General features: G+C 45.5%; 1 protein-coding gene across 4 annotated transcripts in view; it reads left to right on the top strand.

Annotated features, from left to right (window-relative positions):
* The window catches only part of LOC138808198 (prolyl 4-hydroxylase subunit alpha-2), a 35,289-nt gene that overhangs the window by 4,402 nt on the left and 14,048 nt on the right, over positions 1-16,839 (top strand). For all 4 annotated transcript variants that reach the window (XM_069994168.1, XM_069994169.1, XM_069994171.1 and 1 more), the window contains 6 exons: positions 5,452-5,551; positions 6,179-6,275; positions 6,621-6,772; positions 10,902-11,039; positions 15,253-15,492; positions 16,630-16,823. In XM_069994168.1, coding sequence (XP_069850269.1) covers positions 5,452-5,551; positions 6,179-6,275; positions 6,621-6,772; positions 10,902-11,039; positions 15,253-15,492; positions 16,630-16,823 — 921 coding nt within the window. The remainder of the gene's footprint in view (positions 1-5,451; positions 5,552-6,178; positions 6,276-6,620; positions 6,773-10,901; positions 11,040-15,252; positions 15,493-16,629; positions 16,824-16,839) is intronic.

Genomic DNA, 16,839 nt, shown 5'->3' with positions numbered 1-16,839 from the left:
CCTAGGATATGGATGAGACCAGAGAGTATGAGACTGTATGTAAGATGCTTCCAATATGTTAGTGTGTGGATTTTGTCTTCAGGTACATTTCCTTCTCATTAGTTAGGTATATCCAGACTGCCAAATCTCTGCCAAGACCCTGACTGAACACCTAGCTTGGAATTTGCCTGTTTTTGGCTTTTGTTTTTATTTTTAATTCTTTTTTTTTTTAGGGTCCGGTCATGGGGCCTGAACTCTGGGCCTGGGCGCTGCCCCTCAGCTCTTCAGCTTAAGGCTAGCCCTCTACCTCTTGAGCCACAGTGCCACTTCCGGCTTTTTTCTTTTTGCTTATGTGGTGCTGAGGAATCGAACCCAGGGCCTCATACATGCAAGGCAAGCGCTCTACCCACTGAGCCACCTTCCCAGCCCCCTTATTTTTAATTCTTAAAATTAGCTTATACAGGGGTGAGGGAATTTCATTTTTATAATTCCACACATGTTTACACTGCATTCCTATCAATCTCACCCCTTCCCTGTCTCTCTCCCCCCACAAAACAGTATCCCCAACAGATTTCTTGTGCCCCTTCCTCCTCCCCGCTTTTCTGCTTTTACTTTTGCCTTGGGCTTGAACTCAGGCAGTTCTCAAGCCTCTTTGTGCTCAAGGCTAGCACTCTTACCACTTGAACCACAGCACCACTTCTGGCTTTTTCTGAGTGATTTATTGGAGATAAGAGTTTCATGGACTTTTCTGCCCTGGCTGGCTTTGCACCACGATCCTCAGGTCTCAGCCTCCTGAGTACCTAGGATTAACAGAGGTGAGCCTCTGGTGCCGGCATTTTGTTCCCTTTTCATAGGTGCTGGCATTTTGTTCCCTTTTCATAGCTGTGAATAATCTACTTTGATAATATTCAACCTCCTGCTTAGTGTTTTTATCAACCTTCTCTGATACTTTATTGTCTTGTTACTGAAGTAGAGGCCTGTAGTTTTTTTTTCGTTCCCTCAAGTGGGGACTTGGAAATCAATTTGTTCATGTTCTAGAATCTAGTAACTAGATAGAGAAAGTGTAGGTAGAGATATACATTATCTGACACACATATCCTTATCCATTCCAGGGCCTCCTGAGTCCCCACTTCTTCTGATGCAACCAATCAGGCTTCTTTACTGACAATTTGTCTTCTTAAGTGTCGAGTGAGGTCTGAGATTCAAGAGGACACTTGGATGAGGAGAACACATTGTATTGAGCACCAGTCTAGGCTTCATTAAGTTCTTGGTGAAGGAGAATATTTTTCACATCAAGTCCTTGTTGAAGGTATGGGGCTCCAAGAGCTGAGATGGAGCTGGAGAGGGCAGCAGGGCAGGTCACACAGGTACAAGGGCCCTCTGGGCTGAGGAGTTTGGACTTAATCCTGGTAGAAAAGAGTTGGGAGTGGAGCCAGAAATGTGGAGAATGAGTGAGGACTTGCATGGCAGAGGAGGCTGCTAGAGATGGCTCAGACCAAGGTAATGGCTGAGGCATAAGGTAGGAGTTGGGTACTTTACATCTTTTGCTGGGGTGCCAGTGCCAGCTACTTCTGGGCATTCATGTAAATGAATGGAGTTGGCTAAAGCACTGAGCAGCAGGGTCACGGTGAGGGAGTGAGGGGGCAGGGGAGGTCTGGACCCCTATTCAGGGAGTTTTTGCCCCTTGGTGGATGACAGGCAGTATTTTGTCCAGTGCCAAGAGAGACCTCTTTGTTCTCAGCAAACCCATGTTCTATCTCTAGGCTGTTAAATACATTGTTAAAACTCAAGCTGTCGTATTTGGGTTGCAGCTGGGAGCTTGGCAGAGTGTCCTGCCTGATGAGGTAAGGGGAGAAGCTGAGGCTGCTGCTGGTTTGCATCTGGAAACATCTTTCCATGGCCATTTGGCCAGCTTGTAAATGTCCCTTCCAAAGAGCATACTTGGTGTAGGACCTCTGGTTGTATGTCTTGGAATCACTGTGCTTAGAAACAGTGCCAGTTTCCTGGTGGGTGAATTACTGTCACTGGGATGTTGGCAGGTTTTTCAGGACCTCCCTGTGGGGATCCAAACTCTGGGGCTGCCAAGACTCTTTTCAAGTTCATTTGAGAAGGGTATGCTTTGTTTTCTTTACATTTTAACCATATTATAAAAATACTTTTAAAAAATTCCTTATAGAAAGATTAGGAAAACAAGCATAAAAAGAAAAATTAGATTCTTTTATCAAGATACAGTTAATTATGATTCCTCACCTATTTACATATATACACTTACATATGTACATATGTGCATTTTTTTCCTTACAAAAAATGGAGTCATACAGTATATATCGATTGTTTGGGGCCTGCTCTTCTCATTCTGCTTCATCTCTCCATGTTGATTTACATAGTGTCTCCATTCTCATATACTCCAAAACAATCCACTATATGGAAGAAATTGAATTTTTTTGTGTGTAGTTTCTTAAACAAGTTATTATTTTTTGGTGAGTGTGGGGTGGGGAGAGTTACCTGATACAGGACAGATATTCTAAACCCTGGGAATGCAGTGCAGGTAAAACTCGGTGTTATTTTTCTGCTTAGGTTTGGTGCTGCTTTATTTTTTTCTAAAAGGGAGTTTGAAATTGACCATCTCCAGGCTTATTGTTCATGGATATCTTAGGGTTTCTAGGAGGACTTTTGGCAAAAATTAACACTTTGTAGAACATAAGTCAGGCATCTATCTGTACTTCTACCTCCTCTGTTTAGAGCAAGCTCTGGGTAGAGGTATAGGTGTAGGTGAAGGTGTAGATATGAGATGGAGGTTGACCTTTCCCACATTGCAGAGCACAGTTCCTCTTAAATGTCTCCTCCTCCCAACTTGACCCTAGTTAGATGACATTTTGTACAAAACCTTCTGAGTTTAGGGACTAAATGTTGAAGCTGGGGTTTCAACATTGTACCTGCTTAGGATGGCAGAGTTGATGTGGCAATCTTGAAGCTACTTAAGGGTACCCAGCCCTCTGGGTCAGCCTCCCCCTCTTCTGCCAGAATAGGGTTTTGTAGGCTCTTGATAAGTCATTTCTTTGAGGCTCTGCCCGCAGGCTGGGATTCGTGGATGGGCATCTAAGCCAGGCAGCACATTCCAGAGAAATGACAGATGGTATTCATGTAATAAACCTGGCTGCTTTTCTTCTAAGTGCTATAATGTATAAAGCATGGTTGGTATTGGCAGGGTGACTTGAAAAGAATGGATAAGGAGGGAGAAGAGGGTGTTGGAGGTTGGTAAATATGATAGAAGTATATTATATACATGTACGAAAATAGCATAATGAAAATTGTTAAAAAGGAGAATAGAGGAGTAAGGAGGCTTAAAAATAATATGGATAAGATAAATTTGATCACGGTATATGAGAGAGGGGGGAAGAGAGAGAGAAAGAGAGAGAGAAAAGGAGAGGGGGGGGAGAGGCTGTCTGTTTCTCTAGCCTGTTCTCTTCATCTGTTCTCCCAAGCACCCCACCTCTGAGGAACATTGGCTAGTCCCACAATGTCCACAGATCCTCATGGCTCTGAGTTTTTCTTGTCTTCTCCTTATAGAAGGTTCTCTTCAGAGCTCTTGATGAACAGATACACCAATTCTGAAGGGGTGCTTGCTTCCTGTGGAAGCAAGAGGACAGGCCAAGAATTCTGGAGTGGAGAAGACAGTGTGGTGAGGCCTGAGAGCTGACTGGGCTGGAGTCTGGAGGACCTGGGCTCTGCCTCAGAGCTAGCCCAGGCCAACTTACCTTCATTTTTGGGTGGGGGGGGGGCGGGGTGGTCTGTTATGGAGCTTGAACTTGGCCTGGGCGCTGACCCTGAGCTCTTCAGCTCAAGACTAGCACTCTATCACTTGAGCCACAGTGCCACTTCTAGTTTTCTAGTGGTTAATTGGAGATAAGAGTCTCATGGATTTTCCTGCCCATGCTGGCTTTGAACCACGATCCTCAAATCTCAGCCTCCTGAGTAGCTAGGATTACAGATGTGAGCCACCAGTGCCCAGCGTGACTTGCTTTCTTTTGCTGACCTCACTCCCTTAGGCTAATAGTCCCTGCCTTGCAGCAGGTACTAGCTTAGAAGATAATTGTCCTGTATTGCACACCTGGACTGTGACAGACAAGCTGTTACCTCTGTAGATATTAGGCTTAACATGAACATATGGAACTAGCCACTTACACTTTCCTCTTCTGGTAGAAGAGCCTGTTTGGGAGGGGGTCTTGGGAGGGCCTGTCTTCTTTGAGCTTAAGCTGGAGCCACAGCCAAGAGGGACTTTTCCTGAAAGGGTGAGTGAAGAATGGTGAGTCATTGACTATGGAAGGCAAAAACTGACAAGCTGGCATGAGTCAGCTGAGACCTGGAATTCTGTTAGATAAGGCTTACATTCTGGGGAACAGCATTTCTATTTCCTTTATTTTCTCCTTGGAAATTTCCACTCAAGCACCCTAGTGTGACTCGGCTAAAGTGGAGCAAGAGGAAGGATGGGGAGAACAGGGGCTCAGACGGGTACTGGTCCTCCCGCACGTTGCAGGCTGCCTGCTGAGTGGGCAGACAATGTCTGAAGCTTCCATTGTATACTTAGGTCCACTGCCAGCGAGGCTTGCCCCTGGTTGCACCAGCCTCCCTCAGAGCTGTGTCTGACTATTTCTAGATTGATGAGAAGGCAGTGGCTGGCTTCTTTCCCATGTCAGCAAACTCAGCCCAAGGTTTTGGCTATGGGTGGCTGGATTCACTTTTGTATCCTGAGTGCCTAGCTTAGTGCCTGGCTGAGTTGTCAGTAAATATTTGTGAATGAATGGTGACTTGCCAGTGAGAATAGGACAATGTCTGCCCAGAAGTACAACTCTCTTGACTGCTTTCTTTTTTGGCAGGTGCAGACTGGCAGAGGTCAGCTTCATTTCTCTTCTGCCTAACCATCTGCTGTACACCTCAGTTTGTATGGGCCCCTCAGAGCATTCTATATGAGTTTTCTTTCTGTCACTGCCTTTTCTTTCCCCTGCCTTTTCTTATGGGTCGGGGGAAGGTCCCAGCATCTGGCACTATCCTAGCCACATGTATGGAAAGATAAGATAATAACAGATAAACAGTCTGTGAAATGTGAAGGGATGGGCCAGAATCTTGGATACCAGATGTTAGAACCAGAGGTGAAAATACCCTATTGTGATTCAGCCTTCTCATATTGTTAGTGGTTGCCAGGAATTGAGAGGATGAGGCCTCTCTCAAGGGCATGTGGCTTCCCAGGGCAGGGGCCAGGATTGAATGTATATCACTGGCTCCATACCCTGTGCTTTTTCCCCCTGGGTGATCCTAAATATCTTTCTTAGTTTTGGACATATTTAAATATGTATATGTACTTGTATATGTATATGCATTGAGTGTGTATATGTGTGCATGTGTGTGTGTCTTCTCACCCAGGTGACTGTTTTTACTATGATCATCTAATGAATATTTCTGAATGCTTTGCAGACACTGCCCTTTCCGACCATGAAACTTCAAGTGTCTGTATTGCTGATGGCCTGGCTTGGAGTCTTGAGCTATGTGCAAGCTGAATTCTTCACTTCTATTGGTATGTGTTAACAGGATTATTGTCTGCCCAAGCAGCTCTTGGCTCAAATGCTAGGGAATGCCACTTCCTGAGGCTCATTCTCATTCAGAGTGGGATGGCCTCACCCACTGGTTTTGACCAGTTTAGGATTAGGTCCTCATCTCTGAAAATTATAGGCTACATGTGCTCTTTTTGATCCTGGTCCAGAGAGTACTTCTGAGCAGTAAGCACTCTGTGCTCTGAAGATCCAGTTCCCTCCTCTCTTTCTCACCTGAAGTTTCAGAGCTTGTTTTCACCTGTTGAGCCCTTAGGATGGATATACATGCCCCAGGGGCAGGATGAAATTTGGGGTTTCTTCCTTGAATAGCCCCCAGTGCACTTATCCTACACATCCACTTGGCACCTCTACCTCTTTTCTTCCTGAAATGGGGGTGGGGCCATGTGGATATCTAGCGCTCCACGCCCCCCCCCCCCCCCCCCCCCCCCCCCCCCCCCCCCGCGTAACTCCAAGTTGTCCTTGTCATTATCAGAGAGCTGAAATGCCTTTATCCTAGGGGACTCACTGCTGTGTTAAATGTTTTGACTTCTAGGAAGGGATCTGTATATTCCCTTACTCATTTCTCACTTGCCCTTACTTCTCTCCTGTAGGGCACATGACAGACCTGATTTATGCAGAGAAAGACCTGGTGCAGTCTCTGAAGGAGTATATCCTTGTGGAGGAAGCCAAGCTCTCCAAGATTAAGAGGTGTGTACCAGTGTCCTAAACCCCACACTCAACTGGAGTCAGATCATCTTCCCTCAAGTCTTTGAGATATGATGTGGGACAGGCCTGGAGGTTGCTTCATGCTAATCCTTTGGAGTAGCTAAGTACATGGGCAAATTAAAAATTACAGTTTTTTTCTTTCTACCTTTTAATTTACATCGGGATTCCCAGCTTTTACCTAGATTAAAGGGCTAGATGTCTCTGTAGGAGTTACTATATTCATTTTTGTTATCTCTTGACAGAAGGGGTCCTGGATCTTACAGGGAAGTTATTACAGGTCAAAGCCTATGTGGGTGGGTGTGATAGTCTTTTTCTTTGGATTTATAGCTGGGCTAGCAAAATGGATGCCTTGACAAGCAAGTCAGCTGCTGACCCTGAGGGCTACCTGGCTCACCCTGTGAATGCCTATAAACTAGTGAAGCGGCTAAACACAGACTGGCTTGCACTGGAAGACCTCGTCTTGCAAGACTCTGCCGCAGGTAAGGGACAGTGAATAGGTACTTAGGGGTCTTAGTGTCTGTCTGAGGCCATCTTAGGTCTGATAGACAAATGTAATATGTAAACATGGTTCTGTCAATATCATGAATCTCATCTCTGTGAATGCTGGAAATGAGTTGTCTTTTTATTTTTTGCCTGAGACTAGGACTCAAATTGAGTACTTAACCCTTTCACTCATTGGGTGGTGCTCTGTCAACAGTACCAGGCCTCTAACCCAAGGGTTGGTTATTTCTGTGTGTGTGTGTGTATGTATGTTTTAACATGTAATAAACAACTGTTGACTTTTGTAGTGCTTTTATCACCTATCTTTCTCTCTCTTCTTTTTTTTTTAATTAGTGTTTTGTTTTTTTATTTTATTTTATTTTTTTGGTCCGGTAGTGGGCTACTTCCGGCTTTTTTTTCCTTTTTGCTTATGTGGGGCTGAGGAATCGAACCCAGGGCCTCATGCATGCAAGACAAACGCTCTACCACTGAGCCACCTTCCCAGCCCCTTTCTCTCTCTTTTTGGTTTGAACTCAAGACCTTACATGTTACTGGACTGCTGCCATACTGTTGAGCCAAGCCTCTAGTCCTGTTTTGCACTGGTAATCTTTAGGAGAGGGTCTTGATTCATGCCCAGGTGGAGGCCTGAGTTTCAGTCTACCTACTTTAGTCTTCCTGTCATAACTGGAATCACAGTGTGTGTTACCATGTCAGCCTTCCTTCCATGGAGTTGAAATCCCTTGGACTTTTTCTGCCAGGACTAATCTGGAATTAGTATCTTTCAACCTCAGCCTCCCACAACCTGACACAGGTGTGTCACTGCCCAGCTATTGGTTGAGAAGGGGGTCTCATGAGCATTTCTGCCCAGCTGGCCTTAAATTTCTGTCCTCCCATTCCCAGCTTCCCAAGTAGCTAAGATTAAAGGCATGAGCCACCAGTGCCTAGCTATCTATCTCCCCTAGTTTTGGTAATGACATTTGTTTTCGTATTATACTGTAGTAATACATGTTTTAGCAGTAAAGTTTGGAAACACAAACATGACCACATAAAATTATAGCTGGGAACTGGTGGCTCATACCTGTAATCCTAGCTACTAAGGAGACTGAAACCTAGAAGATGGCCGTTTGGAACCAGCCAGGGCATAAAAGTCTGCAAGACTTTGTCTCCAGTTAACCAGCAAAATTTTGGACTTGGACACCTAACTCAAATGATAGAATGCTGTCTGTTAACAAGAAAACCAAGTGAAAGTGCAAGGCCCTGATTTCAAACCTTGGTACCTGTATATTCAATAATTATAATTCTTAATCCAATTGCCTAGTGATAAGCACTGCTAAAATTATGATCTTCTTTACCAGAGATATGCATTAGAAAATAGAACCCTACTTATATCAGGAATGAAAACTCATTTGCTTTGAGGAACAAGCAAATTGAGAAGGAGTCAGGGTGTTAGGGCCAAGGCAGGCAGGGTAACATAGGCCTCATCTGAATTCTTTTTTGTCTTTTACAAACAAAACATACATGTTGGAGGGATTTGTGATGTAAATATGTACTGTTTTCCTGATTTTCCCATTTCTCTGTATGCTCTTAGATGTTCTTCAATGTGATTTTAATGGTTAGATTGTAATCTGCTATATTGGTCAAGTCACTACACATGGGGTTATTTCCAAAATTTCAGCGATCTTTTATGTATCTCTTGTCTATCTCTGGTTATTTTTCTAGGGTAAATTCCTAGAAATGGCATTTACAGGTCAAAGTATGATTTGATTTTTTTTTAACCTTTTTCTGTGGTAGTGCTTTCCGTGATTTACTACTTTTCCTGTCAACAAGAAGTGATGGTAAGCAGACCTGGAGGTGGCCCCCATGGACTCTCAGCCTTGGGCTTGGCCCCTGTCTCTTTTTTGAGTTGAGATTGCTGATTAACTTCAGACTAAGCAGTCTTTCTGGCTGAGACATGTTTCAGCCCATGTGACCAGACAGGGTTGGGCTTGGCTAGAGGCAGGGTGGCCTCCTGGGAGGGATTGGTGAGCTCAGCGGAGCTGGAGCTGTGCCCTGTGAGCTCATTGCCTCTAGAACCAGGGCTGCCTTTCCCAGACCCTCCCGCCCTTCCCCCCTTCCCTTCCCTGGGCTGGGCCTGTATCTCAGCACAGGCTGTTCTGCCTGCCCTGCAGGAGACTAAGCCTGCACACATGATCTCCGCTTTTTGATCTTGTTCTCTGCTTTCTCCCTTTCATATCAACATCTGGAAAACCTTATAATCACCTGGAAGGAGATTGGGCAGGACCAGAAAGCACTGGGCTGTATTCATTTCTGGCTTTGTGCTTGTGTCTGAAATGAGGGGGCACACTGACAGCTTCTATTGGAGGGGCACCTTTTCTTTTTCTCACATGCTAAATTCTTTTTTTTAATTAAAAAAAATTTTTTTATTGTGAAAATACTGTACAGAGGAGTTACAATTACATGGGTAACATAATAATGAGTACATTTCTTTTTTTTTTATGAGTACATTTCTTATCAAGCATTGTAGCCTCCTCCTTTGTTTCCCCTTCCCATCCCTTCCCATCCTCCCCCCACTGACCCCTCAATCCTCCCTGCTCTCCCCCCGTCCCCCGCACCAAAGTTGTAAAGTTCATTTTCAACATAACGACTTGTACATCTCATTGTTGCAATGGGTCCACCTGTATCCCTATTTAAATGATTTGTTTTTCCCCTTCCCCTCCACAAATTATAACAACATCAAATACAGTGAAAGCAGGGGTATACTGTGGGTGAGGGCCATACAAAGCAACAAAGAAATAATCTTGTAAATGAGATAGAAATAATTGCATGAAAGAAAAATAAATTTGAATACATATCTTAGGGTTCAACATCACCTTATCTGACCTTTTCTGCTTGACTCAGACATATACTAGATATTTCTAATAAGAGAAACCATGGGACCTATGTTTCTTTGGGCCTGGCTTACTTCACTTAATATAATTTTTTCCAAGCCTTTCCATTTCCTAACAAATGAGGCAATGTCATTCTTTCTGATGGAGGCATAGAATTCCATTGTGTATATATACCACATTTTCTTGGTCCATTCATCTACTGAGGGGCATCTGGGTTGGTTGCATATCTTAGCTATAGTAAATAGTGCTGCAGTAAACATAGTTGTGCTGGTAGCTTTAGTGTGGTCTCGTTTGTGAACATTTGGGTAAATGCCCAAAAGTGGGATTGCTGGGTCATAGGGGAGCTCTATGTGGAGTCTTCTGAGGAACCTCCATACTACTTTCCAAAGTGGTTGAACAAGTTTACACTCCCACCAACAATGCAGTAAGGTTCCCTTCTGTCCACATCCCCTCCAGCATCAGATGCTAATTTCTTTAGTGTCTCTCTGCCCCTACAATCATGAGGAAAACAAGAAAGCAGCATCTTGGTTCCTGGGGCCCCAAGCTTGGCTGGAAATGGATGTTTAGGCTTGATGTGGTGAGAGTAGGTGCCAGCAGGTGCTGCTGCTCTTGGAAAGGAGCCAAGGAAGGAATGCCTTCATGTTCTCCCAGTTCTCAACTCACAGGTGCAGTGGAAGGCCTAAATCGGCACAAGAGGGTCTGGCTTCCTCCTAGAGCCTTGGTAGAGGGAGAGATGTATCTTTTACTTTATGACCGGTGCTTGGTATCCCAGCAAACACTCGGTGGTTGGAAGCTAACTGGGGTTCCAAATTGTGGTCTTAGACACTATAATAAGGAAGCTCATGCCCTGACTGTTAGACTCACATGTATTAACCAATGTGCAGGCTTTGTTCAGTTCCAAATGAGTAACACAGGCAGGAATACAGGAAGGAATAAGAAAGGAGAAGTTCTTCCAACAATTCCTCAGGGAGGATTTCTTAATGGAAGGGAAAAACAGCTTTCCCCTATCACCCCAGTGCTGAGGATTGAACCCAGGACCTCACATGCATGCCAGACAAGTGCTCTACCACTGAGCTACATCCCTGACCCATGATTAGGGACAGACCCTCTTCCCAGCATTTGAAGGAAGAGGCAGGAAGATTCCAGAAGCCAGTGGTCCTTTAGTGACTGCCTCTCTGGTCTCAGGTAGAATTCCGTCTCTAGATTGAGGGTGACCTTTATTCTCACTGTTGTTTGGAAGGTTTCATTGCCAACCTGTCGGTGCAGCGGCAGTTCTTCCCCACTGATGAGGATGAGTCGGGAGCCGCCAAAGCCCTGATGAGACTTCAAGACACATACAAGCTAGACCCAGCCATGATTTCCAGAGGGGAATTTCCAGGTAACTCCCCACTCCAGGCTTTGTAGGTGTCTTTTCCATTAGCTGTACCAGCGTGCCACCGTTTCTGTTGCACTATTACTTCTATGGTAATCCTTGCTTAGATCCCCCTTTGGTGCCAGTCTCATTACCATAAAGGCCACCCCCTCTTATCTCCTGTCCTGCTTCCTTACCCCAGGTATTAGCCAAGGTCCTATCTTCTTGTGTGTCAGGGAAAGCCAAGGCTGCTACTGTGGAGCCCCCTTGCTGCTACTCCTAGAACATCAGAGATCCGTGGCCAGACAGAGGCTTCTGCAGCCCACCCTTCTGTTTCTATCTAAGGATGATGTGCAAACTCACTATTTCTTGTCCTTCATTCAGTCTCTATCAGTTTACACCCCTTTTCACTTGATGCCCACTTCTCTGAGCTTTCTCTTTGAGTCATGTGTAGGCTCTGTTCTTGCTCATTTCTCAAGCTACTCCCCCAGATCCAAGGTTCTTCTGCAACTCTGCTGCTGAAGTCAATCTCTTCTTTCTGTCCTAGTTAGGCCACTGGGTAGAGTGATTGACACTCTACTTTCCTGGTTCCCATATACTCCTGAAACCACAGTGCCTTTGTCTCTACTATCTACCAATTCTATTCTGACAAGGTCACCAGTGGGTAGATTTCAGACATAATGTTCACACATCGATCTCTCCGTTTTGCCTAATATCCTCCTCTCCTTTGAGTTCTGCGCTGTCATTCTCTGCTACTTTTTGACTTCTCTGCTCCTTCATTTTTTTTCTTTTTCTCCCTCCTTTACCACTAATAGTTCCAGTATTAGCCCAATAGCTGTTAGTGGAGTTTAGGGGAAACTGGTGCTTTCCAAAGGCTATTCAGGACTAATAAACCAGGGATTCAGTTGTACCCCATTAAACTTTCAATGTCATCTCATCTCTGGGGAGTCTAGAGGGATCTATAGTGCATGAATGCTTTCTTCATGTTTAGGTATTCTGTTACTGGCTTGTCAAGGCCTTAGACCTTGGCATGGAAGAGTCTGATGAGCCAATAGGAAGGGAGGTGGACTTACCCTTGTTCTTGCCTAAGTCAGGTCTTGCACCAAGTCTGACCATGAAGTCAGGGTACCTGCAACATCTATCTATTCAACCTGTACCTTTGGTTGGGAGGAGGGAGGAGCTAATCTTGACATTGATCTTTCACACTGATTAACAGTTCCTTGATTGTCTTGAATGGGGACAAAAGGGCAGAAGGGAGATTCTCTTTTGGACTCCATCTGAACACCTTTTCCAGGTAGACCGAATCATTTTAATCTCCCAGAGCATTGCCTGTACACGGATGAACTCTTGTGGCTGTCTTGTCAGAGCATACCTCCCAAGTTCCTCCAGTGTAGGCAAATGCCTGTGGGACATCTCTACTTGCATCTTTCCATGGACGTCTCAAATTTCATGCATTCCAAATTGAAATTCTCACCCTTCATTTGAACTCTTTACCTTCCTCACTTGCCCCCACCAGCCAAAAGCACTTCTATCTATTGGCAGTGTCAGCCAGCATCTTTTTTTTTTTTTGGGTCCAGTTGTGGGGCCTGAACTCTGGGCCTAGGCACTGTCCCTCAGCTCTTCACTCAAGGCTAGCATTCTACCACTTGAGCCACAGCACCACTTCTGGCTTTTTTCTTTTTTGCTTATGTGGTGCTGAGGAATCGAACCCAGGGCCTCAGGCATGCAAGGCAAGAGCTCTACCACTGAGCCACCTTCCCAGCCCCATCAGCCAGCATTTTAAGACACCAAGGCTACCTCCTTGGTGTCTTTTGCACTTCTCTGCTATACACTTCCCCCTCCCACTTCTTGATTATTAGAATACCGTTCTGACTTGTCTCATATCTCTAGCTCACTTATTAAGACCCTCCTTTTCCACGTGATCTTGAACACACGTCTGTCCCCTCCCTCCCTCCCTCCCTCCCTCCCTCCCTCCCTCCCTCCCTCCCTCCCTCCCTCCCTTCCTCCCTTCCTTCCTTCCTTCTTCCCTTCCTTCCTTCCTTCCTTCCTTCCTTTTTTTTGCCAGTCCTCAGGGCATGGACACTGTCCCTGAGCTTCTTTTGCTCAAGGTTAGACTCTACCACTTGAGCTACAGCACTACTCCCTGCCTCTGTTCTGGTTATGTGGTTCTGAGGAATTGAACCCAGGCTTCATGCATGCTAGGCAAGCACTCTGCCACTAAGCCACATTCCCAGCCTTCTATCCCCTTCTTGATTGCAATGTTTAACTTTCAGGGATAGCCCTAAACTCCTCCTATATGTAATCTTTGAGGTCCTGTTGCCTCCCTGGCTTTCTTGCCCATTGTTCTCACCTTCTGAATTGCTTAGCTCCTTTGTTCATCCTACTCGTTCTGCAGGAATGGCTTTATCCATGTCAGCTGGGCTGATCCATGTCTGATTACCCTTCAGCAGGAAGCTCAGCTGTTATCCTCTGGGGAGGAGACATTTTGAGTTGGCTTCTGGGGAGGATGCATGCTGAGTGTCTGAAAGCCATTCTTAACATTCTTGGCATCTGTGAGATATGTTGATTAATAGCTACCATTTATTAGCATTCCAAGGAGATATCTTTACGTTTCATCTCTTAGAATTCTTGCCCCCAGCCCTTTAAAACTGAAGGTTTTATTTCTATTTAGATAGATAATGAATAACCTCTAGGTAGGCTAGGGACTGAGACTTAGGTGGCATTTAGAGTTATATTGAGGCCCACACAGATCCAGCTTTGTCCTGCTGCAGAGCCTAAGGGCTCACTGCCTCCATCAGGGCAGGTTCAAATGCCTACAGAGTCAGAAGAGATCTGTGGAGATTCATGTGAGTGGAGAAAGGAACTCCATGAACCCCTTAGTTCTTGGCCTACTTAGGATTCCATCTTGTGTTTGCTGTTCAACTTTCTATCCCATGTTGATTCCTGGACCACCTTGAGATACTGTCTCAAGGTATACATCCATGTACAGGGAAGAAGACCCTGAAGTGTGCAGCAGCTACCCTCCTGAAGTAGGGTTTTCCTCCTGGACAGATGATCTCAGGCATTGCTCATGTGCTAGCCATGCCCACGGCTATTAGTGGGGTCTGGGAGATACCAGTGCTTTCCAGTCAGGGTCTCAACCTTCCTTGCTTTTCATGGGATCTCATTATTCTCTGAGGAACACGCAATCCTTCCCATCTTGAGTCCCTCCTAATCCCTGTGGCTCTGTAGCTGCTGCTGCCTCTAGGCCTGAAATTGTCCTCATAGTCACTTTGTAGTGCTCACTCAGCTCTCACAAATGACCCATGTTCACAAGGCCTGCTGAGCTGGGTCTCACCAAGGGCCCTGCTACCTAGCGGCCAAAGTTGGCACTGCAGCCTTGGCTCGTGACCTCCCTTGGTGTCTGTCACACTGTGCCTGCTCTCTCTGCTTCTCCCTTTTAGTTCCTTTTCAGTGTTCCTCTCTGTCCTAGGTATATGTTTCCTATGGCTCCAGTCTCAAGCATGTTCTTCATTCTTTCGTCAGATGTTTCCTGCAAGTGACTATCCTCATCCATAGCCTTTACTGCCACCTTAATTCTTAAATTCACTAAATGTTTCTGCCCTTTAGGCTCATATGAGCAGCAACCCATTAAGCATCTTCTGTGTGGTCCTATGAGCCCAAATAATAGTTGGTGGTATCCTAAATAATGATTGGTGGTCTTTCTGGGCTTCCTCATCCCAAACCCCTTTACCACTTGGAAGAAGGGGAATCTGCTATTAGGAGATAAGCTCTAACCCTGTCCCTGGGCAAGACTGACCTATTTATCTGTGTTTACTGTATTAATGACACTTCATGATGTGTTGTATATAAGCCCTTGAAGGGTTCTTATTGGGTTATGCTTTCCTTGAAATAGCTTTGGCTTTTTCTCCCCCCCCCCCTCTCTCTTTTGTTGGTCATGGGGCTTGAATTCTGGGCTTGGGCGCTGTCCTTGCGCTCTTCAGCTAAAGGCGAGCACTGTACTGCTTGAGCCACAGTGCCACTTCCAGTTTTCTAGTGCTTTATTGGAGATAAAAGTCTCATGGAGTTTCCTTCCTGGGCTGGCTTTGAACTGTGATCCTCAGATCTCAGCCTCCTGAGTAGCTAGGATTACAGGCATGAGCCACCGGCACCCGGCTGGCTTTTTCTTAAAGTGTGATTTTCCCCCCCTCAATAACCCAGAGGCTCTTTGGAGCTTGATGATTTGCTTCTCCTTCTGCAGGAACTAAATACCAGGCAGTACTCAGTGTGGATGACTGCTTTGGGATGGGCCGCTCAGCCTACAATGAAGGGGACTATTATCATACAGTATTGTGGATGGAACAGGTGCTAAAGCAACTTGATGCTGGAGAGGAGGCTACCATAGCCAAGTCCCAGGTGCTGGACTACCTTAGCTATGCTGTCTTCCAGTTGGGTGACCTGCACCGTGCCTTGGAGCTCACGCGCCGCCTGCTCTCCCTTGGTAAGGAGGTTAGGGAAGGTTAGTAGGGCTGGAAACCTGTGTCAGGAACAGTTCCAGAGGATATCTGAATTTCAGGGTTGCATCAGTGACAAACAGTGACCCCAGGTGTTAGTGTCCTGGCATCTAACAGCATGATTTGCCCATGGCATTGGTGCTTTGTCTGTCTTGTGATATAGGACTGAAGGAGGCCAAAAGTACCAAGCTTTTACAACCTGTCTGTTCTACCTTCTACAGATGCTGTTATCATCTGGAGTTTCACAAACTGGCAGATTTTATTTTGCTACTGCTTCCCATGAATCCCTGTCCAAGGTTCTTATTGGCTCACTTGGCAAAATCTCCAAGGTTTACTAAACTTGCAGGACACATCATATGCTAGCTGACTTCAGATGCAGGGCCCCATGGGAAGCAGTGGCTATATACCTCAACTTAAGTCACTTAACATTTGGGCCTCAGTTTCCTTATCTGAGGAGTAGCACAAAAATCTCACCATGCCTGCCTCTTTGCATGCTATGGTTATTTCTCCTAGCATTCATCTAATCTTCTAGGTATGTGGCCATTTGTGATATGGTCACAAGTAATGGCTACACTCTGGGAATTGTTTTTGTTGTTGTTGTTGTTGTTGTTGTTGGTTGAGGGGCTTGAACTCTGGGCCTGGGCGCTGTCCCTCAGCTCTTCAGCTCAAGGCAAGCACTCTACCACTTGAGCCACAGTGCCACTTCCAGCTTTCTTTGTTTATGTGGTGCTGAGGAATTGAACCCAGGGCCTCATGCATGTGAGGCAAGCACTCTACTACTAAGCCACCTTCTCAGCCCATGGGGAATGGTTTTAAGTAGCAAAGTGGAAGCAAGATTCATGACTGCTTCTTTGGACTGGAACCTTAGAACTTGAAAAGAGGCCTGAGTTGGAAGCCTTCTCAGAGGCCAAGTTTCTCTTGCTTTGATGCTCCTTTCTTATCTCTAACCAAGATGGTGTCTTTTTTTGACTTTGGCCTCCACATTCAAGGTTAGGTGCTGTGGAATACAGAATGCAACATACAAATGAGCTACTAGGAGAGAAACTGCTTACAGAATAATTTCCCTAAATGACTTTACAGATGTTTGTGGTTTCCTTTTCCTTCTTGTTCTTTGCTTTTTCTAGATCCGAGCCATGAGCGTGCTGGAGGGAATTTGCGGTACTTTGAGCGGCTGCTAGAGGAAGAAAGACAAAAACCACCATCAAATCAGACAGCATCTTCTCTAGCAACTCAGGAAGGTGTCTATGAGAGGCCTGTGGACTACCTGCCTGAGAGGGACGTGTATGAGAGCCTCTGTCGTGGGGAAGGTGTCAAATTGGTGAGACCTGGGAAGG

This window comes from Dipodomys merriami, unplaced genomic scaffold (assembly GCF_024711535.1).
Source record: "Dipodomys merriami isolate MVZ:Mamm:240054 unplaced genomic scaffold, mDipMer1.0.p SCAF_447, whole genome shotgun sequence".
Classification (NCBI taxonomy): Eukaryota; Metazoa; Chordata; class Mammalia; order Rodentia; family Heteromyidae; genus Dipodomys; species Dipodomys merriami.
The sequence above is the reverse complement of the archived record's forward strand: the minus strand, read 5'-3'. Positions and strand labels throughout refer to the sequence as shown.